General features: G+C 37.3%; 2 protein-coding genes and 1 long non-coding RNA gene across 8 annotated transcripts in view; 2 read left to right on the forward strand and 1 right to left on the reverse strand.

Annotated features, from left to right (window-relative positions):
* The window catches only part of LOC139973315 (uncharacterized), a 219420-nt gene that overhangs the window by 136218 nt on the left and 60322 nt on the right, over positions 1 to 22880 (reverse strand). The window contains exons 1-2 of one of the 6 annotated variants that reach the window (XM_071979949.1): positions 22179 to 22431; positions 6150 to 6242 (exon numbers count right to left, since the gene is read on the reverse strand). The exons of 2 other annotated variants lie outside the window; for them this stretch is intronic. Coding sequence is in view for 1 of the 4 variants with exons in the window: in XM_071979917.1 (XP_071836018.1) it covers positions 6150 to 6242; positions 12255 to 12339 (178 nt within the window). In the remaining 3 variants the exon portion in view is untranslated. Of the gene's footprint in view, positions 1 to 6149; positions 6243 to 12179; positions 12518 to 22178; positions 22432 to 22880 lie in introns of those variants that run through there. 3 more of the 6 variants (XM_071979917.1, XM_071979956.1, XM_071979942.1) reach the window with 3 other exon arrangements.
* On the forward strand, positions 1066 to 4554 carry LOC139973310 (uncharacterized). Its single transcript, XR_011795184.1, has 4 exons — positions 1066 to 1250; positions 2139 to 2322; positions 2707 to 2920; positions 3445 to 4554. It is a non-coding gene; the product is annotated as an uncharacterized lncRNA (long non-coding RNA).
* Positions 12528 to 22880, forward strand: part of LOC139973355 (uncharacterized) — an 85354-nt gene continuing 75001 nt past the window's right edge. Inside the window, exon 1 of the mRNA XM_071979987.1 lies at positions 12528 to 12577. Within this exon, the coding sequence (XP_071836088.1) occupies positions 12570 to 12577 (8 nt within the window). The 5' untranslated portion in view covers positions 12528 to 12569. The remainder of the gene's footprint in view (positions 12578 to 22880) is intronic.

The following is a 22880-nucleotide window of genomic DNA, read 5'->3' on the forward strand; positions in this document are numbered from 1 at the left end:
TACCAGTTAATTACCTGTTGCAACAGGTAAATTACCTGTAAGCTGTAACAGGTACCAATTGGTTTTAACAGGTACCTGTTAAACCAGTTGCTTTCAACAGGTAAAATACCTGTTGAAAACAACTGGTTTAACAGGTACCTGTTGAAAACAACTGGTTTAACAGGTACCTGTTGAAAACAACTGGTTTAACAGGTACCTGTTGAAAACAACTAGTTAAACAGGTACCTGTTGAAAACAACTGGTTTAACAGGTACCTGTTGAAAACAACTGGTTTAACAGGTACCTGTTGAAAACAACTGGTTTAACAGGTACCTGTTGAAAACAACTGGTTTAACAGGTACCTGTTACACCAGTTGCATTCAACAGGTACCAGTTGGTTCAAATTTCTGTCTCCACTTTAAGGCACATAATGGTGGATCACCGTTGTCAGGGAAGGTTTATGAGGGGAGGGGGGGCTTGAAAATTTTTGTTTATCAAAAAGGGCTTACAGTATATGCAAAATGATGCAATTATTTCCTTTTTTTTTGCTCCCTTCGTTTTTTTCACCGTCGGACATCACGTCCCCAATTTTTTTTTGTGGAGGTACTGTTTCCCCTGCCCCCCCTTCCCCACCCTCGCTGGCTTTGCACTGCAAAGATGTGGTATAGCATATGTCTGATCACTGAATTGTTTATTTTATTTGGTACATTACAGGTAAAGGTAAAATAAAAAAAATTCACATATTAAATTTATGAGAGAGTTCTTCCAGATAGTATATGAATACGTAGCATACACATACATCAAAAGATTGAGACGAGCTCGCATCTATATTTAGATCAGTGATTCATAGTCTAAGAAAGTAAGACGCATATTGCCAAGTCAAGATCAAGATAAAAATAATTAATGTTTAAATTGTATTATGATTTAATCCTTTCTTATTTACTGTTGTTTTAAATTTTTGATATCATTTAATGATATTTGTAATTTTCAGTGACATAAAACTCTCAAATTGGGAGGCCAAAGACAATTTTTTTCAATTTTTTTGATAATCACATTTTGTACGAGGTTTAAGTTGAACTTTGACTTCGACACTAACTGTTCGAAACCGAGGAGCAACGGCAACTTGCATTGCACAGCGTAAGCATTGCTTGGCATAGTTTAATACGATCACTCTAAGCAACTTTCAACTGTTAATCACCCAAGAAGATCTATAGAAGAATGGAAGTATTAACCGCCACCATCGGCCTACCTGTTGTTCCTTAAACTTGGAGGTAAAACTAACGTTAATTGTTAGGCACTGGCACAAAGTAGTATTATGATTAGCGTTACGCTACGCAGTTTTTGTGACCGTTGTTAGGCTAGCGTTTCGCAATACACAAGTGCAATGACAGTGAGTAGCCTAGGTTTTCTATTGAGTACTGCAGTGCATTCTCAACACTAAACTGTGCATTCTAAACACCAATTAACAATGTGTTATGTGTGTATTGGACTAGATTGAACAGTCGCACATAATCTTCTAATTTATTTCCAAACAAATGCTGGGACTAAGTTTCAATAGTTGAAGCTTAGGTCTACACTCATTTGTTAAAGATTTCTTGAATTTCCCATGTGAATCTAAATGGGCAGGCTATAGTGATATTGAATAAAACAAGGCTAGACCTTCAAACTTACTGTTACAGTAGTCTGAACAAATTATGTTGGCTAGTCACCGGTATTATATACTTTAGTACTACTACTAGTAAGACTAAAAAAATGACTGAAAGACAAACTAACTTAGTGTGACAAAGAACTGTTTCTTCTCTAGCCTAGGTCTAAATAGACTTGTTAAGTGAGCAAGCAAAATAACAACTTAAAACAATTAGGCCTATAAATAAGTTGGCTCAGTGCATTTGTGTTTCTAAAATCTTGTATTTTAGATCTTAAAAACAAACAAAGATTTAGCCCATGTTTTATTATCTCTGTAGTCTGGGCATTTGATTCTGGTTGCAATGATGATGACACTCTGGTTCAAATGTTCAGCTTTATACAGTCTGCTTCAAACTTTGGGATTCTTTTTTTAGACTATTGTGGAAGCAAATCTCATATCACTTTGTGGTGACAACTTTATTTCATTTTTTTCAAATGATGACTACTGCTGCTTTGCTATTTCCTTTTTCCAGGAAGAATTGAAAAACCAAATATCCAGATGAGGTTTCCTGTGATGTACGACACCAGTGTGGAGGCAACAACAGAAGAGGAGAACGTATATGGCTTAAAGACATAATGGTGTAAGATGATATTAAGAGTTTATCCGAGAGTCTAAAAAGCAAAGGAACAAGTGCCATAGAGAAAAAAGATGGAAAGGTGAGTTTAACTATTGTACCCAAATGTGTAATGATATTATTTAAATACTTTTCATAACCTGTTTATATATAATATAAAAAAAAAACAGTCTGGTACATCATTTACGTACAAGCGTCATAAGTTTGGCCAATTGTTTACTGAATTGGGATAATTATAAACATGGTTATTAAGCTTTGAAAAATAACTTGGTGTTATAGTGCAAATCTAGTAATTATTTGGTAAAGCTGCTATTCCTGGCTTATAATTTGAGGGACCTTGATTTAAATGTTTACCTCCCAATATGTTGATATAAAATTTTAATGTAAATGTATGTTTATGATAATGTGAGTTACCATGTGCTATGTCTGTATATGCTTACAGGTATATCATATTTTCTGTTCACAGGGCAATATTGGTGCAGATTTTGGGCTTCCTGAAGACAAGTGGGAGGCCATTTGTAGTTAAGAGAAACACTCTATGTTCGTGAAGACTTTACTGGTGTTGATTTGGGGTACCAACACTTTGAAAACAAAAGTCGTTGGGAATGCTTGCACAAGATTCAACAGTGACAGAGATGCAAAACCGCTGTTGTCTCCCGTGAAGGTTAATGCTATGGAAGGTTAGTCATTATGAAAAGCTTTCAAACAAGTAACCATTTATATTACAAGCTCATGACTTAGTACACAAGTGTACAATATAATTTACTGAATAAGCTGTTTTTCAGGAGAAAGTAATTTTTTAACACTGACAGAACTATTTATCAGTAGGATTATGCATTCCAGTATCATGAGTTAACAACTGATATCATTTTGGTTGGTTCTTAATTGCCTTTGAGTTCTGACAGGAAGCCTACAATCAAACTACCATAGCGGTGTAGTTTTTCCAACCAAAAGATTGAGCAAACCCAAATTCTAAACCAAAAGAATGTTCTTGGTTAGACTGTGATTGCTAGTCCATTCAGGTTGGATACCAACAGAGATAAATATCGTGAGACATTCTAAACCATAGGAAAGTTTGACCTTAACTTTCCATGAAAGCACTCATCTAGCAATGCAAGAGAGTTTGTTAAGTTTTAGGACCACACTGTTACTGTTAATCATGATAAGTCAATTCTTAAGTGTTCATACGCTTTGTTTCTTGCAGCACAATTCGTGGAACGTTTGAAAGAAAGCTGCAGTTTACTGAGGAAGCTACAAGGTTCAGCAATATATCCGAGAAGCTGGCATCAACCTTAAAACAAAGAAGGCCTTAAAACATTAGTATCATATTATTTTTTTTCAATGGTTATTGCTTACCATTAAACAGTCTTTAGTTTTATTCAAACTGACAGCATATTGCTGTCACTGACAAGTTAACTTTTCAGAGGAATGTTTCCAGACAGTTCTGTTTTCTAAGTAGGATTAAACCCATATTTATTATTATGTTTTTAACAGTTATTGTTTGCCATTATATGGTATTTAGTTTTTTAATTAAATTCAGGAAATGGAAAGTATGTTGCTGTTAATTACAACTTAAGTTTTCAATGGAGATCTTCTGGACAGTTTTTTATTGAAAGTGGTTTAACCATGACTATTATAGACTGATGTTGACTTTTACTTGGCAAAGTCATCTTTCCACTTTTGCCTATTTTTTTTAAAGAACTAACATTTCTAGTAATCAGTATGTACAAATGCCATTAAACAGTATTCAGATTTTTATTCAAACTCCAGAATAGACAGTATATTGTCATCACATATGTGTTCAATATAAATATGCATTACAAATACATGCTTTGTAGGTAAATATTGTTTTTTAAGATCTGATTTGTAGCCAATTTAAGAATGAATTCCTTTCAAAAGGTTACTGTCTGACTAGCTATTATTATTGTCTGCCTAGCATGCAGAATTGCAGACTACATAGTTTGGTAATGCTAACTCTTGAATAACTTTTATCTATTCAGCTGTAACTTTTATTTTGATATAATGATTAATAAAAAATTAACCTTTATATTGTTTTAACAGATAGAGTTCCTTTCTTAATTGCCAATCATTGTTTTAATGAACATATTTAGTTGGTATTTCATAATATATGTAAGTTTTTAATGTGTAATATGAAAGCGTTTACTTCAGAAGTTTGCTTTCTTGTTAGACTCCAAATTTATGTTTTCTTTTTCATTGCCCTCAACTTTGCATTATTGTGCAGTACTATACTTTTGCCATTCATGTTTGATCCATTAACTTGTCTTAACTTTGTTGGAATAAAATGATATTTTCAGATTTTTGTTAACAGTGATTTTTACTCCATCTGCTGGAAGTTCTCCCTCGCCTTAACTTGCTTGTTAAGTGTTAGACCTACATCATGTGCAACTGTAAAGAGTAATTTTAAACCTGTTGAAATTCATCGCCACCTGTTTTCACCAGATAACCTGTTGAAAACAATTGAACCTGTGGAAAATCCTACTGTTATAACCAGCTTAAAACCTTCCATACATGTTCTTACCTGTTGAAACGTTTTCAATACCAGTAAAGACATGTTGAAAACAGAACCAGTTAAAACCTGTTATACCCCTGTTGAAAACAGTTGAAACCAGTTCATACAGTATGTTATTACCAGTTAATAGCTGTTGCGCCTGTTGAAAACAGTTGAAACCTGTTATTACCAGTTAATACCTGTTTATGCCAGTTAAAAGCTGTTGAAACTTGTTGAAAACAGTTGAAACCTGTTAATACCAGTTAAAAACGGTTATGCCTGTTGAAAACAGTTGAAACCTGTTATTACCAGTTAATACCTGTTAATACCAGCTAAAGCTCTTGTGCCTATTGAAAACAGTTGAAACCTGTAAATAACAGCTAATACCTGTTAATACCAGTTAAAAACTGTTATGCCTGTTGAAAACAGTTGAAACCTGTTAATACCAGTTAATACCTGTCAACACCAGTTAACACCTGTTAATACCATTTAATACCTGTTATTACCTGTCACCAAATACCAGTTGCAACAGGTACCTGTTAAAACCAGTTCAACAGGTATTAACTGGAATTTTCACCTGGGGGGTAAGGGTGAACTAGGGCAGGTAAGCTTTGTAAGGGCAGGTAAGGGTAAACTAGGACAGGTTTAAGCTTTGTAAGGGCAGGTAACAGTAAACTAGGACAGGTTTAAGATTTGTAAGGGCAGATAAGGGCAAACTAGGGCAGGTATGCTTTGTAAGGGTAGGTAAGGGTAAACTAGGGCAGGTTTAAGCTTTGTAAGGGCAGGTAACGGTAAACTAGGACAGGTTTAAGCTTTGTAAGGGCAGGTAAAGTGTAAACTAGGGCAGGTAAGCTTTGTAAGGGCAGGTAAGGGTAAACTAGGGCAGGTAAGAGTAAACTAGGGCAGGTTTAAGCTTTGTAACGGCAGTTAAGGGTTACCTAGGGCAGTTAAGCTTTGTAAGGGCAGGTAAGGGTAAACTAGGGCAGGTAAGCTTTGTAACGGCAGTGAGTGAGGAGCTTTTAAAAGTGTTTACATTGTTTACTTTTTACTTAATCAGACACAGTTCTATATTCAGCCATATAAATTGGTGTAGGAGAGTTACATGTCCCACTGTGCACCTTTCTTCAGCCACCATGTTAGGTATATGGAAGATCTTCACATATTGTAAATACATTGCATACGCTGTATTGTATTCTCCATGAATGGCTACCAGTACAGTACAGTATGTATCATCTCCTTATAATCAAGGGAGCTTAATTATATATGAAAACATTTGCTTCCTAAATCATCATGCATTTTAGAAATGCAGATCTAGGTTTAGTGCCCAGAGTGCTGTTTTTCCCCCATTGTTTTTAACTTATTGGCTGCACATTCTACTTACACAATTGTATGTAACTTACCATTGGAACAAGTTGGTCCTGTAAGTCCTGGTGGACAGCTGCATACGTTATTCACACAGGTCCCTCCATACTGACATGGTGAAACTGGACAACCTAAATGAGAAGAAGGTGACAAATGATAACATCCAATAGGAGCACAAAAATCATGTTAAATTGTAAACCTTAAAGTAGTGTTAGAAATCTACAAAACATATATGTCAATAACCTTCTTTCGCACAGTACCATAGACGAATACCTAAACACCCAAGTTCAATTCAGCTCTAAGGGTACAGATATGCTCTCAATATCTCTGCCGTATTAATGTTTGATTTTGGGGGCTTCTACTTTAACAGGGACTTGTCAGATAATAAAAACAAACAGCAATGTTTGAGTACCAAATATTTCAAACTAATATAAGTGAAATATACCATGGTATTGTTTCTATCGATAATACAAGATTGTGAATGCAAAGAAACAATAGAGTTCTCATACATTTCCCATGCTAGATTTGAAATAATTTAGGACTTTTTTACAAGCTCTCTTTATTTAGAAAGCTTGTAGACTTTGACTGCTGTCGACCTCAAATGAACATTCATCTCAGCAGAAGTTGCCATGCTCACTATATGAAGGTAGATATACTGTACATGTATAGCATGATCTCAACCAAGCTTATCATTTGGAGTTACAAGGTTTTCAGACTTTGACATCTGTTGACCTACAAACACACTGTACTTATGCATACAAAAAGAATGATAAACTGGGTTAAGTGGTTCTTTCCCATACAGTATTGCATATGAGAAAATTTAATGTACAGTAGCATGTCCTGCAGACAAAATGACAACTTTGGCAGCTATTTTATTCACATGATAATGAAGCTTTTGCATAATTACGAATTTGGACAATTACATATCAAGTTCATGGATCTACACCTTCCTTTTGGAGTTTTGTACTTTGACTTCTACAGGCAAGCTATGAGAAGAAACAAGGTGGGACTTATTCTACAAATTTTCCTTTAATTTCATTGAAAAGAAGGCTGATTTTCTTTGTTGAAGTAGAGTAGAAACCTTACACAAAGCATATGGAATCCGAGTGGGAAAATGCACAATTTAATAGGGGGAAGAGAGTTTCGTCACTGTTGAACAATAATGTTATTCTTCATTATAACACAGAGTCTGAGAAACAAAGGATGATTTACAGATTTTAGATTACAGATTACAGGAGCCCTAACAAAATACTTCTAGATTAGTACTGTAGGGGCCCCTACTAGAGGGCTAATAAAGGACTACCTTCAAATTATACTCCAGAACACACATATCAGAAACAGGCATGCACAAGTGTGCACGACCTGATTGGTCAAATGAACAGTTATACTTAACAACTGCATAAATTAAGATACAGATATTGTAATTGGATAGATCAGACATATATAAGTGCATTAAACCTGATCATGTATCCTCACTCCCAAACGTACAGTAGCTTATAACAGCATCAAGCAAAGACACCATACAGTAGCTTATAACAGCATCAAGCAAAGACACCATACAGTAGCTTATAACAGCATTATTAAGCAAAGACATCATACAGTACTTAGCTTATAACAGCATTAAGCAAAGACATCATACAGTAGCTTATAACAGCATCAAGCAAAGACACCATACAGTAGCTTATAACAGCATTAAGCAAAGACACCATACAGTAGCTTATAACAGCATTAAGCAAAGACATCATACAGTAGCTTATAACAGCATTAAGCAAAGACATCATACAGTAGCTTATAACAGCATTAAGCAAAGACATCATACAGTAGCTTATACCAACATTAAGCAAAGACATCATACATTAGCATATAACAGCGCTTAGCAATGACATCATACAGTAGCTTATAACCGCATAACACTATCAAAATAATGTATGCAAATGGATACCAGATGGAAAATATTAATGTCATTAACATAGGGTTCAAATAAAAAAACATCTAACATTCATACATTGTCAAACCGCTCACCCACAGTGTGATATATACAGTGTGAAGAACAAAGAACGTAGCATAAGAAATTTTCGCCATTCAGCTGATATTCACAATATCAGCTGCATTTACAGAACTCCCATAGTGAGTCTGACTCATGCATCGCTTTACCCCCAGGTCAAAATAGCCTCTGTCAATAAAACAGAGGTCATGATTGAACAAATTCCTTCTGATAGCAACGACCTGCCATCAGAATTGTTTAATGGAATAAATATAAGGAACATTTCCCTGACTGAACAACAGCAGGTGAAAACACTATTACAACGGTTTATAGACGTGTTAAGTATTAAGGGGACAATGATATTGGTTTCTGTGACAGTGTGTCTCACCGAATTATCACAAACAATGATGTACCCGTTAAGTAAAACCTAAATGTCAAACTTGAAAAGTGCAACTTATTACTGAACAAGGTCACTAGCTTGGTCATGTGGTGGGTGCTAACAGGATTGCTCAAGATCCTGAAAAGACTAGGGCAATACACAAATGGGTTACACCTAAGACGCAGAGGGAGTTGAGAGTTTTGTTAGGGGGCAAGGTACTATCGGAGGTTTGTTCCAGACTTCGCAAAGATTGCAAAACCCCTCCATGCCTTATTGGGCTATAAGAGATTCCCAAAGAATTCTGGTAAGTCTGTGACTAACCAATTGTTGGGGGCATGGGAGGAGAAGCACGAAGTCTCCTTTCACTATCTAAAGCAAAGGCTAGTTTCAGCACCTATTCTTGGCACAAGGAACCGCTCCTAAGCAGTAAAGTATATTTTCGTATTAAATTGTGTTGTTGTAAGATTGAAGCTACTTGTTATTCGAACACAGAAACCAGGTTCTTGTTTGTACTATTGTGTCAAATCCGTTTGTTTGAAATAGCTGTAATACTAGGTACAATATTTCAGTGAAAGTTGGGAAACCATATCCACAGGTCTACGTGTGTTGACCCCAAGTAAGTTATTGGTAAGACCAGTACAGGTGATATTGTGTTATGATATTAGCATGCTTGAGTTTGTCAGTATAAGCCCTCTTGATGAACCTTCCAGAATCCTTATTAGTCAAAAAATTCTTGGTAATGACGTATCATGTTCACAATTACTACAGATTACAGTATGTGTACATTCCTTATAAGCAAACTTATTACAAAATTTGCTTCAAGAATCATATCCATATAAGAGAGCACAACCTAGTGTGCTTTTCTGAGCACTTATCAAAATCAACTTATTGGCTGCACAATGCACTAACTTAACACCAAATTTGTGACTCAACACAACTTGTTGGAATTGAGTGGAATGTATATCTCCAACAGCAATTCTTAACAGCTAGAGATGATTTAAGTGATTTACTTAAAACAATTCTTGAAAAATCTTTAATCTTCCTAGGATCATTGATTCAGGTTGGCAGAAATTAACCCACAGAGAAGGGGCAACTGGATAGTTTTAAACAGCGTTATGTATGTACATACACTAAGCCTACATGTGCGTGGGCCTACATCCATATCAAAGACCAGTAGGCTATCGTACAAATAGAAGTAGAGTTCTACAATATCCGCAGAATATTCCGCAAATATCGAGTTCTGAGATTACTCTCAATCATATGAGAAATGCAGGACATTCATGCATCTGCAGAGAGGTAACGTCAGCTGGTAGACATGTCTCTGAATAGCCAGATATACTTTCTGGTCTAATGCCCACATCTGGTCACCCTTGGCCAACACAGTACTGTGTGTAGCCAGGCTAAATGGACAAACAAGTAAATGTCCTACTTTGTGTTGTAGACTCTAGTGTTGCACTGATAATCGTAAGCTATATTGGTATCAGCAGATATTTGCAATATCAGCAGCATATCTGTATCAGTAAAATTTACCCTCACTGCTGATAAGGGCAAACAATATTGAACCTTTTTTTCACAACAAAGTCACTCCTTGTTACTTCTGGCAAATATTAATCTGTTCAAAAACCCCATTTATATAGCCTCAATATCAATTTGGATTAATAGCCAGTGTTCAATATGCCGTTCAGATTGCCAAGACATAAGACGCAAATTCTGAAAAATATTTACCAACAACAATCTGACCTTGCAAGCCACGTTACACATACATAGCAGCCTTTGTTGCACGTTAAAGAAAATTTCACCACTCAGGCCGCTGTTTCATACGAGTGAACGTGACAAGTTGCCCTAGCAAATATTGGCAAGAATCCAAGAAACTTTTTGTACAATCAAAATTTGTAAACATGGCATATTCAGACCTATGATCAATGCACCGAGGTCAATTACAATGGAAGAAGTAACAAATGTGACCTTCAAACACATTTGATAATGAAGTATATATAACTATAGTAGCAGCCTATCAACCTATAACTTGAGCTATAGGGCTTCTGAGGATTTGCTGAGAATGAAAGATATATACGCCTGGAAATCCCTTACTAAATCATTTACAAAAATTGTATATCTTTTTAAAAGCTGCAAAGAGTATCATGGATGCACTTTGTTAAAACATCAATGCATAAAAAAATTGTATTTTGAGAATGCTTTGCTAATGATAGGATATAACTTTTATGGAAACTAAAAATTTGAAGAAAATATTTTCCCTTTGGTTGTGGTAAACTCAAGGGGTAAATGAACTCTTAGCCAGGATATATATGCTAGTATGCATGTTTTCTACATGAAATCAGCTTTATACATTACAATGTCATCTTTTAACATTTTTGCTAAGAAATATGTGATTCCATTTGATGACAGTTTGTATTTCTATAATACTTGCAGCCTTGGTGTCGAACATGTAGTTGGTCATGCAACAGAAGTAACAGGAAGGGTATAACACAATTGTGTTTCTCAAAGAAGAAAAATGCTAGCACAATTTCATGCCATATCAACTTGGTGTGAAATATGAATGATCATTTCATTTAAAGAGAGTTTAGGACTATTACATCATTGTTATAGAATACGCACATATTTATTTACTAATTTACTAATGGGATTCAAAAAATGATAATCATACAAGTGGTTACTGCTTATAATAACTGCGATAACTATAAACTATTACTACAGCCAATTATTATTTTGATACTTTACACGGGTATTAATGCTTGATTTGGCGATATCTGCATAAGTACACTAGTAGACCTCAACTAGTTGAGACCTTTAAAGCTAGTCGTACTCTTAGCCTAGATGCTATGAACTTGGATTACATGGGCCTTGCATTGGATGAAGTACTCTAATGTTATTGAATATGCATAAGATACACTTGTGCAAACCTTGCAGTCTTGCACTACATTGAAGAATCTGCACCGGTTTGTTATTGAGCTGTGCATTTGCATATTGAGTATATACTGTAAGTTAGAGCATGCCGTCTGTTCACCGTCCTTGTCCGTCCTTGTCCGTCCTTGTTCACTATGTCTCTCCACCTGTCAACACTTAATCTTGGACATGTCGTCATATCTGTCCTGTAGCATGGACACTGCGAAGTTTGGACACCTAAGCCTTAAAACACCCTAAACTATAACTTCCTTTTATGTTAAGTTCTGTACTTGCTTGCACACAGGTCATTTTGGAGAGAAAATAACTGTAGTTCTTAGCGAAAGTAGTTTTTAGCAAAATTGGCTCTTACTGTAGGTTGTCATTGTGAAATCGTGTATTTCTTAGGGGTGTCCGAACTTCGCAGTATTCCGAACTTCGCAATACTGACTATACAGTATGACTTTGTTACGCAATAAAATATAACAACATGTTAATACTCAACGCGGACTGTGTTCTACTTGATTGCTCAAAGAACTCATTATTTATACAAAGAAACATGACAAGTACTGAACGAGCCTTTCAACACATGTTATCTGTACAACAATGTTTTATGGAAGGCCTATAGAGGCCTAAGCTTTGCCTAATGTTAAGGTTAGGCTACAAAAGGTAATGTACCACACAACCGGCCTACTGTAGCCATATGAGCAGAATGTAAGACTTATATTCTGCTCCATGACTGTAGCCTACATAGCCTAACCAGTAACCTAGCGATAGGACTATGCCTAGGTATGTTCTTTATACCCGTACGTGTCTTGTGACTGGCTCACATCAACAAACTTTGCACTCTTTCTCCTGTGTTAATCACGAACAACGTACCTTGGGTTTTGCTTGGTTGCAGCTTATTGCAAGCCAACAGTACCATGAAAAGGAAACTTGGCGTTCCATCAAAGTTAGCTAACATAGTGCAACTCAACCTTCAAGCATCGATAATGTTGTAGGTGAATATTCTTGTGAAGTTTTGCACTGGCCAGCCAGCATACGTCGCGAATGCAGCGATAAGATTTGTGATTCAACAGAAAATGTCTGACAAAATAGTTACTCTTTCGCATTAAAGTCTTATTTCTACTCCGTTGCCAGCCACAGTTTGAGGAAGTTAATTCGTGTTCTACTGAAGAAGGAAGTGAGATCGACATGACCTTGTAAGTCACGCTTCACAACCTCCACAATATTGTTTAGCTACTGCAAATTTCACTAAAAAGGGGGAGAATGACGTCATTGGACGATCAGTTCTATGTTGTACTGTCGTATAGTGTGGTGTCAAAGTTGTGTCCTGTGACTCTAGTCACAAACTGCAAACAGCACGGCTGGATGCTCCCAAATGTGAGAGTGTGAAATGCCTAACTTACTATGCCCGCTTACTGCCTAATTACTTAATCAGCTTCTTTTGAATCCATTTATCACAATCTAAGCTTCTTTTTTATTCTTTCGCACGAACAATTTTTTTTATTTTCTTAAAAAGAAACGGCCGAGTAATGAGCTTACTTTTCATTTTCAACCAAATATAGTGTGATATCCTGTTTTCTCCTGGAGAGGTAATAACTCAGCTGACCCCAGACACCTCCATAAAGTGGACCAACCACAAACAAATGAGCAATATGCAATAACAAAATCGTCACAATGAATATTTACAATTCATAGTGAGGGATTTGTCTTGTTCATGCATTTTCAAACTGCACATGCACAATTTGATACTGTGAGCAGCATAACAAAGCTTTGCCATTCTATAGTAGAGAAAGCAGCAGCCATTGCAATATCAACAAGAGCCTAAGGGCACTGTGGTTCCTTGCGTAGGTATATATGACAATACACATAATATTATCATAGCAAGATTGGGCTCAAATAGTCCAAGTAATTGTGGTCCTATTGTGTACCCATAAAGTAACCAACACTATAGCCAACACTTTTGTGATCACAAATTGTAATCGGATTGTTGATTGGAAGGCACTTTTGAGATCTGAATATGGCGTTGAAAATGTAAGAAATATAAGGTCACCTACAAGCGGGTCAACAGATATGATAATATTGGTGACCTCAGATCACATGACCGTTAACTTTGAAAATGTTCCACCACCCCATTCACAACTTGTCCCAAAATATCAATCGTGTCACACCTTGACACTGGGAGTTAATTGCATTAAATGTCTGAAAATTAACTTTGTCCACATATAACTTCACACACAAAGGTCACCTGGGGTCAACCTATTGACATTTTCGATTGGTGAGACGTTAATATAGCATCAAAACTGTAAAAATTCAAACATTTTTTTCTTTGCCCATTTTTTCACCCAAAATACTAGTTTTTTAACATTAATTGACCTTTGGTGACCTAGGATCACATGACCATTAAGTTTGAAAATATTCCTCTATATCATTTGCAACTTGTCCCAAAATATCAACCGTGTCACACCTGGGCACTGGGAGTTATTGCATTAAATGTCTGAAAATTAACTTTGACCTCATATAACTTTACACACAAAGGTCACCCGGGTGTCAACCCATTGACATTTTTGATTGGAAGGTACCTTTGATATCCAAATCTAGCATCAAAACCAAACATTTTCTTTTTTGCCCGTTTTCTCCCAAACTAAGCACATTTTTTCTAATATGACCTTTGACCTTTTGACCTTGGTTTCAGATGTAGTTTGATCTCTTGATTCCAAAAATAAACACAACAAGTCTGTACAGCCATCCTAACTCCAACCCAAAACTTTGACCCCATATAAGTTCGCACACAAAGGTCACACAGGGGTCAACCTATCAATATTTATGATCGGAAGGTACCTTTGACATCTAAAAATAGCATCTAAACTGTAAAAATCCCCAAAACACTTAAAGGTCACCAGAGGTCAAATTGAGGTCAAGGGTCACCCAGATGCGGGTCGACACTTAGATTACATTCAAGCAACTCCCAACCCCTAATGGACAAATCGTTCTCAAGTTATCGCAAAAATACTCGTTTTTCATCATTAATTGACCTTTGGTGACCTTGGATCACATGACTGTTCAGTTTGAAAATATTCCCCTATACCATTTGCAACTTGTCCCAAAATATCAACCGTGTCACACCTTGGCAATGGGAGTTATTGCATTAAATGTCTGAAAATTAACTTTGACCTCATGTACTTCACACACAAAGGTCACCTGGGGTCAACCTATTGACATTTTCGATTGGTGAGAGGTTAATATAGCATCAAAACTGTAAAAATTCAAACATTTTTTTCTTTGCCCATTTTCTCACCCAAAATACTAGTTTTTTAACATTAATTGACCTTTGGTGACCTAGGATCACATGACCATTAAGTTTGAAAATATTCCTCTATATCATTTGCAACTTGTCCCAAAATATCATCCGTGTCACACCTGGGCACTGGGAGTTATTGCATTAAATGTCTGAAAATTAACTTTGACCTCATATAACTTTACACACAAAGGTCACCCGGGTGTCAACCCATTGACATTTTTGATTGGAAGGTACCTTTGATATCCAAATCTAGCATCAAAACCAAACATTTTCTTTTTCGCCCGTTTTCTCCCAAACTAAGCACATTTTTTCTAATATGACCTTTGACCTTTTGACCTTGGTTTCAGATGTAGTTTGATCTCTTGATTCCAAAAATAAACACGACAAGTCTGTACAGCCATCCTAACTCCAACCCAAAACTTTGACCCCATATAAGTTCGCACACAAAGGTCACACAGGGGTCAACCTATCAATATTTATGATCGGAAGGTACCTTTGACATCTAAAAATAGCATCTAAACTGTAAAAATCCCCAAAACACTTAAAGGTCACCAGAGGTCAAATTGAGGTCAAGGGTCACCCAGATGCAGGTCAAGCAACTCCCAACCCTAATGGACAATTCGTTCTCAAGTTATCGCAAAAATACTCATTTTTTAACATTAATTGGCCTTTGGTGACCTCAGATCACATGACCGTTAAGTTTCAAAATGTTTCCCTAACCAGTTCCCAACGTGTCCCAAAATATCAACCTTGTCGCACATTGGCACTGGGAGTTATTGCAGTTTTAGTAATTTGGGTTTTTGGACCATAACTGACCTTTGGTGACCTTTGTGGGCACCAAAAACAATAGGAATCTTCCTCTTACTATGTGCTATCCACCCACCAAGTTTGATCATGATCAGTCATTCCCTTGTTGAGTTATCGTGCATACAAGCTAAAGCGTCACACACACACACACAAGCAGTGTTCGATTTTTCCGGTATCGCATCGCAAAATGCGATCCAAAACGACAAACTTGCGAGACGTTTCCAAATCAGCATCGCACTTTCTGCCGATTTGTGCGATACAAATTCCTAGTCAGATTTGGGAGCAAACACTCAAACCTTAACTTACGAACTGTCGATCACAATGTAGAAGTTATAATTTATTGAGTTTATACTCAATGTACAACTTATTGACTTGACCGTATAGCGAAAAAAACCCTGAAAAAATAATATCCTACCATAGTTAAGTGTAAAGCAAATAGCCTAACCACCTCGGCGGTTACGGATCTCACGTAACTAAAAGGTTCCCTGGCAACATGCTTAAAAAATGTTAACAAACAGGTGTTATACAGGGGATGAGCTCACAGTTTGTTGGGAAGGTACCTGGGCAAATTCGCAGCACATGTACCGTGGTACAGTAGTTGGGTATAGGGTTAAACACTGCAGTTGTAAAAATGTACGCATAGTGCACGCTATTCATTGTTAGGCAGTCTAGAAACGGGGCTTTGCTGAACGTTGTTTGTTTGATAATATCGGAAGTTTTGTAAGTTGCACTTTTTAAAGATTGAAAGACAGATTAAATCTCTTTTCATTTTATAACATAATACAGCTACTTTAACTTGTCATTTTAAAATTTTCATCAGTTTCGTGACAATTTAAATAAAAAAAGTTGTCAGTATTTTGCATCCTCAACTGCGAACTTTTTCATCGCCAGACATCGCAAAAAATGACAACAATTTTCGGGGGCTTTCGCCCCAAGGATCCCCACGAGGGGTTCTACCCCGTGACCCCACCATAGCCAGGGGTGTATCTAGGGGGCGCAACAGGCGCGCGCCCCCCCCCTATTGGCCGTCACCAAAAAAAAAGTTTAGCAAAAAAAAAAAAAAAAAATTGATGACGACCTTTATGTGAGATGTCGGTGATCGCTCAACCCCCCCCCCCCTCCCGTATGCTTTATTTTTTGGTTGCCAAAAAAAGGTTCTGGCGAAGTTCGGCGGCATAATAGTTTTAGAAACATAGATGGTAATTGTGTTTGTATTATCACTATAAACACTAAGTGACATGCCAGCCATACTAAATTGTGCATTTTGTGTCCATATTTACTGGAAATGTTGCTTATTATTAAGGTCGAAAAATGGATCACATATGGCCATGGGCGGCGATCCTGGGTGGAGGGGGGATATATCCCCCCATGAAAATGGGTGAAGGGGATGTAATGCACCATATCCCCCACCCCCCCACCAAATGCCAGGGATAAGAATATTTTCATGCCTACATTTATGCATCTTCGTTAATGTACGGCTCTTTTTTAGCTTCATTTCTCGCCTACCATAAACGCAGTGCGATCTTTTCAAATAAAGCGTCTTTATAAAGCAAAAATAGTTGACTGTAGGCTTCATTGGCCCTATAACAACAAAATGTATTATTGCGCCCACGGTATTGATATAGTACTTATATGCACCCTCATAGTATTCATATAGGCCATATAGTAGGCCTACACACGTACATGTTCCCTCGAACAGCTGAGAATCTCATGTAACCAGGGTAATGCTTAATACACGTTTCACCTGGATGCCCTAGCAATCGGTACCTAGGAATGTAACTATGTGTAATTGTGTATTGCATGTGTATAGGCCTATAATAGCCTGCATGAGGCCATTTTCTTCATCGAATAATATAAAAGAGCTCTCGAACATTCTAACGTTGCGCCTGAAACAAGATTGACAGGGGCAATTTTCCCAAAATAACACCCGAAATTAAAAAAAAAAAAAATTTTGGATCCTGATTATGAGATATTTCGGACATGACATCCCTATTTTAAAGTTGGGTATATGCCGCTTGGAAACCTCGGGAAGTGCCGTTTCCGGCCATCTAGAGGGTTTGTTAATCCCAAAATTTTCTTGTACGCTTCGCGCCAACTCATGGTGGCGCTACGCTTAGATAGTCAACAAGGTCATATCCCCCCCCCCCACTCAAAGTACGGATCGCCGCGCATGCATACGACACCATTTTGCATTTCGCCCCTTCTTCGAAAGCAAAAATTGTACACCCCTCCCCTTAGACCCATCCCCCAGGACGGCGATCATTCATGCCTGGCGCTCCCCCCCCCCTATTGGAAAATCCTGGATACGCCCCCGATAGCCCTAAGACGGGCCCCTGGACACCACGCCTTTATGCTCGCACGTTACGCATGCTAGGCAGGCGAACACCGGAGGGAAATCTGCAGTGTGTTCGCGGGAAATTGAACAAGGTTTTCCAACACTGCTGAACTGTGCAGTTACTGTATGCATCATGTTCAAGGTTTTCACGGAGGCCTTTGAGGAAATGAATGGTTAGTACAGTGTATATATGCTGCACTAATGCTGTGTGTAGGCCAAGGTTCACGAAGGTCAATGGTTATATTCGCGCGCCGTAGACGTGTTTTTAGATGTTACGGAGAGTCAGGTTTCCATGGATATTAATCGAAAATGAATCTGAGTTTAACTGACGCTAAAGAAATGGATCGTCTTGGGCAGATTAACAAATCATTGCAAGTATAAATAAGTACAGGTAGCTCTGCTGTTAAAAAGAAAAGTTCAATATCGGTTTGCTGTTATCGGCAATTAGGCAAAATTTTACCGATACCGATATGCTGCCGATATTGCAAATATCGGCCGATACCGATATTGAAAACGATTATCGTAGCAACACTAGTATAAATAATAATAAACAAACATTTTCTAGTTAATACATTGATCGCCAACATTTGGTCCGTTTTGTGGTAATTTCAAAACTGCTATTCAATATTGGGGAACTGCTATGCAACAAAAATATTGTATAGCAATTGTCAAAATTTGTTGCTATGCAATTTTTTGGCCATAAGTCGAACACTGCACACAAGCACACGCAAACATGAATACATAGGTTCCTTTGCTTTTAGCAAGGAACCAAAAATGGGAACAGTAAAACCACAATATTTGTTTTTGTTGTAAGAGTGTGCATTTTTCAAGCAGGGTTGTAATTGAGTGATCGTGCAGCACATGATATTGGGCACCCATGTTAAGTGGTGTCATTTGTGTATTAGTTATTGTGTAGTTTATGAATGAAGAATGTGCTGATTGCAATCCTTTAGAATTCCTCGCAGTTTAGTAACTAGGTTAAGTGTGTTGATCATGTTCATGTGCTAAGGTTGCTTCGGGATGGTACTGTAGCCATACAAATTGGTGAGGGGGAGGGGGGTGCATATGTCCCCATAAGCACATATCTGCAGCAACCATGCTGAGTATATAGATTAAGATCTTTATATAGATATTTACATTGCATATAATGTATCATGTTCACACTTACTACAGATTACAGTATGTGTACATTCCTTATAAGCAAACTTATTACAAAATTTGCTTCAAGAATGATATCCATATAAGAGAGCACAGCCTAGTGTGCTTTTCTGAGCACTTATCAAAATCAACTTATTGGCTGCACAATGTACTAACTTAACACCAAATTTGTGACTCAACACAGCTTGTTGGAATTGAGTGGAATGTATCTCCAACAGCTTCCTAACAGCTAGAGATGATTTAAGTGATTTACTTAAAACAATTCTTGAAAAATCTTTAATCTTCCTAGGATCATTGATTCAGGTTGGCAGAAATTAACAGAGAAGGGGCTATGTGTGGGCAACTGGACAGTTTTACACAGCGTTATGTATGTACATACACTAAGCCTACATGTGCGTGGGCCTACATCCATATCAAAGACCAGTAGGCCTACAGTACAAATAGAAGTAGAGTTCTAAATTGTCCGCAGAATATTCCGCAAATATCGAACTGAGATTACTCTCAATCTTTATATGAGAAATGCAGGACATTCATGCATCTGTAGAGAGGTAACTTCAGCTGGTAGACATTAGTTTAGTTTAGTTTAGTTTAGTTTAGTTTAGTAGAAAAAAGGATCAGGAGGGACACTTAAGTCCCCATCAAGGACCCTATAGAGAGAGAAAAAAAACTGAAGACACAAACACTCAGACCCAATAACAATGCTTAAAGTGCTTGTCCAAAGCATTCTTAAACCCATTGACACTACTTGCAAGTACAACTTTCTCAGGCAAAACGTTCCACTCATTCACAACCCTATTAGAAAAAAAAGTTATGTCGAATATTAATCCTACATGTCTCTGAATAGCCAGATATACTTTCTGGTCTAATGCCCACATCTGGTCACCCTTGGCCAACACAGTACCGTGTGTGGCCAGGCTTCATGGACAAACAAGTTAATGCGCTACAGTTGTGTGGTAGACTCTAGTGTTGCACTGATAATCGTAAGCTATATTGGTATCAGCCGATATTTGCAATATCAGCGGCATATCGGTAAAATTTACCCTGCACTGCTGATAAGGGCAAACCAATATTGAACTTTTTTTTCACATGCAACAAAGTCACTCTTGTTACTTGCAGTGATTATTACTCTGTTCAAAAATTTTGTTTATTTAGCCGCACTTTCAATTTGGATTAATAGAAAGTGTTCAATATGCCCTTCAGCTGGCCAAGACACAAGACGCAAGTTCTGAAAAATATTTACCAACAACAATCTGACCTTGCAGGCCACTGAATGTTATATACATGGCAGCCTTTGTTGCACGTTAAAGAAAATTTCACCACTCTGGCCGCTGTTTTATACGAGTGAACAAGTTGTCCTAGCAAATATTGGCAAGAATCCAAGAAACTTTTTGTGCAATCAAAATTTGTAAATATGGCATATTCAGACCTATGATCAATGCACCGCGGTCAATTACAATGGAAGAAGTAACAAATGTGACGTTAAAACATATCTGATAATGAAATATATATACTATAGCAGCCTATCACACTAACTTGCACCTGTAGGGCTTCTGAGGATTCGCTGAGAATGAAAGCCATATAAGCGTGGAAATCCCTTACTAAATCATTTACAAAAATTGCATATTGTTTTAAAAGCTGCAAGAGTATCATGGATGCAGTTTGTTAAAACATTAATACATAAAAAAATTGTATATTGAGAATGCTTTTGCTAATGGTAGGATATCATTTTTTATGGAAACTTGAAGAAAATATGTTCGTTTTGGTTCTGGTAAACTCAAGGGGTAGATCAAATTCTTAGCCAGGATACGCTAATGTGTTTTCTACATGAAATCAGCTTTATTAATTACAATGTCATCTTTTAACATTTTTGCTAAGAAATGTGTGATTCCATTTGATGACACTTTGTATAACACTTGCAGACTTAGTGTTGAACATGTAGTTGGTCATACAACAGAAGTAACAGGAAGGGTATAACACAATTGTGTTTCTCAAAAAAGAAAAATGCTAGCACAGTTTCATGCCATATCAGCTTGGTGTGAAATATGAATAATATTTTAATTTAAAGAGAGTTTAGGACTATAACATCATTGTTAAAGAATACGCATGTATATTTTTTTTACTAATTTACTAATGGGATTCAAAAACTGGTAATCATACAAGTGGTTACTGCTTGTGAGTTTTGCAAACGATAATAACTATTAACTATTACTACAGCCGATTATTATTTTGATACTTTACGTATTAATGCATGATTTGGCGATATCTGCACAAGTACTACACTAGTAGACCTCAACTAGTCGAGACCTTTAGAGCTAGTCCTACTCATAGCCTATGCTATGAACATATGATTACATGTGCCTTGCATTGGATGAAGTACTGTAACGTTATTGAATATGCATAATATACACTTGTGCAAACCTTGCCCTACGTTGAATAATCTGCACCTGTTTGTTATTGAGCTGTGCATTTGCATATTGATATAAGTTAGTGCATGCCGTCTGCTCGTCCTTGTTCACTATGTCTCTCCACCTGTCATCACTTAATCTTGGACATGTCGTCCTATATCTGTCCTGTAGCATGGACACTGCAAAGTTTGGACACCTAAGCCTTAAAAAAAAACTTCCTTTTATGTTAAGTACTTGCTTGCACACACGTCATTTTGGAGAGAAAATAACTGTAGCTTTGTAGTTTTTCGTGAAATTGGCTCTTACTGTAGGTGTCATTGTGAAATCGTGTATTTCTTAGGGGTTTCCGAACTTCGTAGTGTTCCGAACTTCGCAATACTGACTATACAGTATGACTATGTGACGCAATAAAAACTCAACGTCGACTGTGTTCTACTTGATTACTCAAAGAACTCATTATTTAAACAAAGAAACATGACAAGTACTGAACAAGCCTTTCAACACATGTTACTTGTACAACAATGTCTTATCGAAGGCCTATAGAGGCCTAAGCTTTGCCATATGTTAAGGTTAGGCTACAAAAGGTAATGTACCACACAACCGACCTACTGTAGCCATATGAGCAGAATGTAAGACTTATATTCTGCTCCATGACTGTAGCCTACATAGCCTAACCAGTAACCTAGCGATAGGACTATGCCTAGGTATGTTCTTTATACCCGTACGTGTCTTGTGACAGGCTCACATCAACAAACTTTGCACTCTTTCTCCTGTGTTAATCACGAATAACGTACCTTGGGTTTTGCTTGGTTGCTGCTTATTGCAAGCCAACAGTACCACTGTACCATGAAAAGGAAACTTGGCGTAACATCGAAGTTAGCTAACATAGTGTCACTGTACAACTCAACCTTCAAGCATCGATAATGTTGTAGTTGAATATTCTTGTGAAGTTTTGCACTGGCCAGCCATCATACGTCGCGTATGCAACGATAAGATTTGTGATTCAACAGAAAATGTCTGACAAAATAGTTAAAAAGGGGGAGAATGACGTCATTGGACGATCAGTTCTATGTTGTACTGTCGTATAGTGTGGTGTCAAAGTTGTGTCACGTGACTCTAGTCACAAACTGCAAACAGCACGGCTGGATGCTCCCAAATGTGAGAGTGTGAAATGCCTAACTTACTATGCCCGCTTACTGCCTAATTACTTAATCAACTTCTTTTGAATCAATTTATCACAATCTAAGCTTCTTTTTTATTCTTTCGCACGAACGATTTTTTTTTTATATTCTAAAAAAAAAACGGCCGAGTAATGAGTTTCCCAGTACGCATCACACTGGCGGTCCGCTGGCGTAAAAACGCTGGCGGTAAAACGCTGGAGGTCCGCCATCGGACCGATAGACATTACTGCTTGGAAAAACCCAGCGTAATGCCGACAGCGGACCAACAGCGTACCGACGTCGTAAAAAAGCCGGCGGTTACGCGCTTGAGGTCCG

The sequence above is a fragment of the Apostichopus japonicus genome, chromosome 2 (assembly GCF_037975245.1).
Source record: "Apostichopus japonicus isolate 1M-3 chromosome 2, ASM3797524v1, whole genome shotgun sequence".
NCBI classification, from domain to species: Eukaryota; Metazoa; Echinodermata; class Holothuroidea; order Aspidochirotida; family Stichopodidae; genus Apostichopus; species Apostichopus japonicus.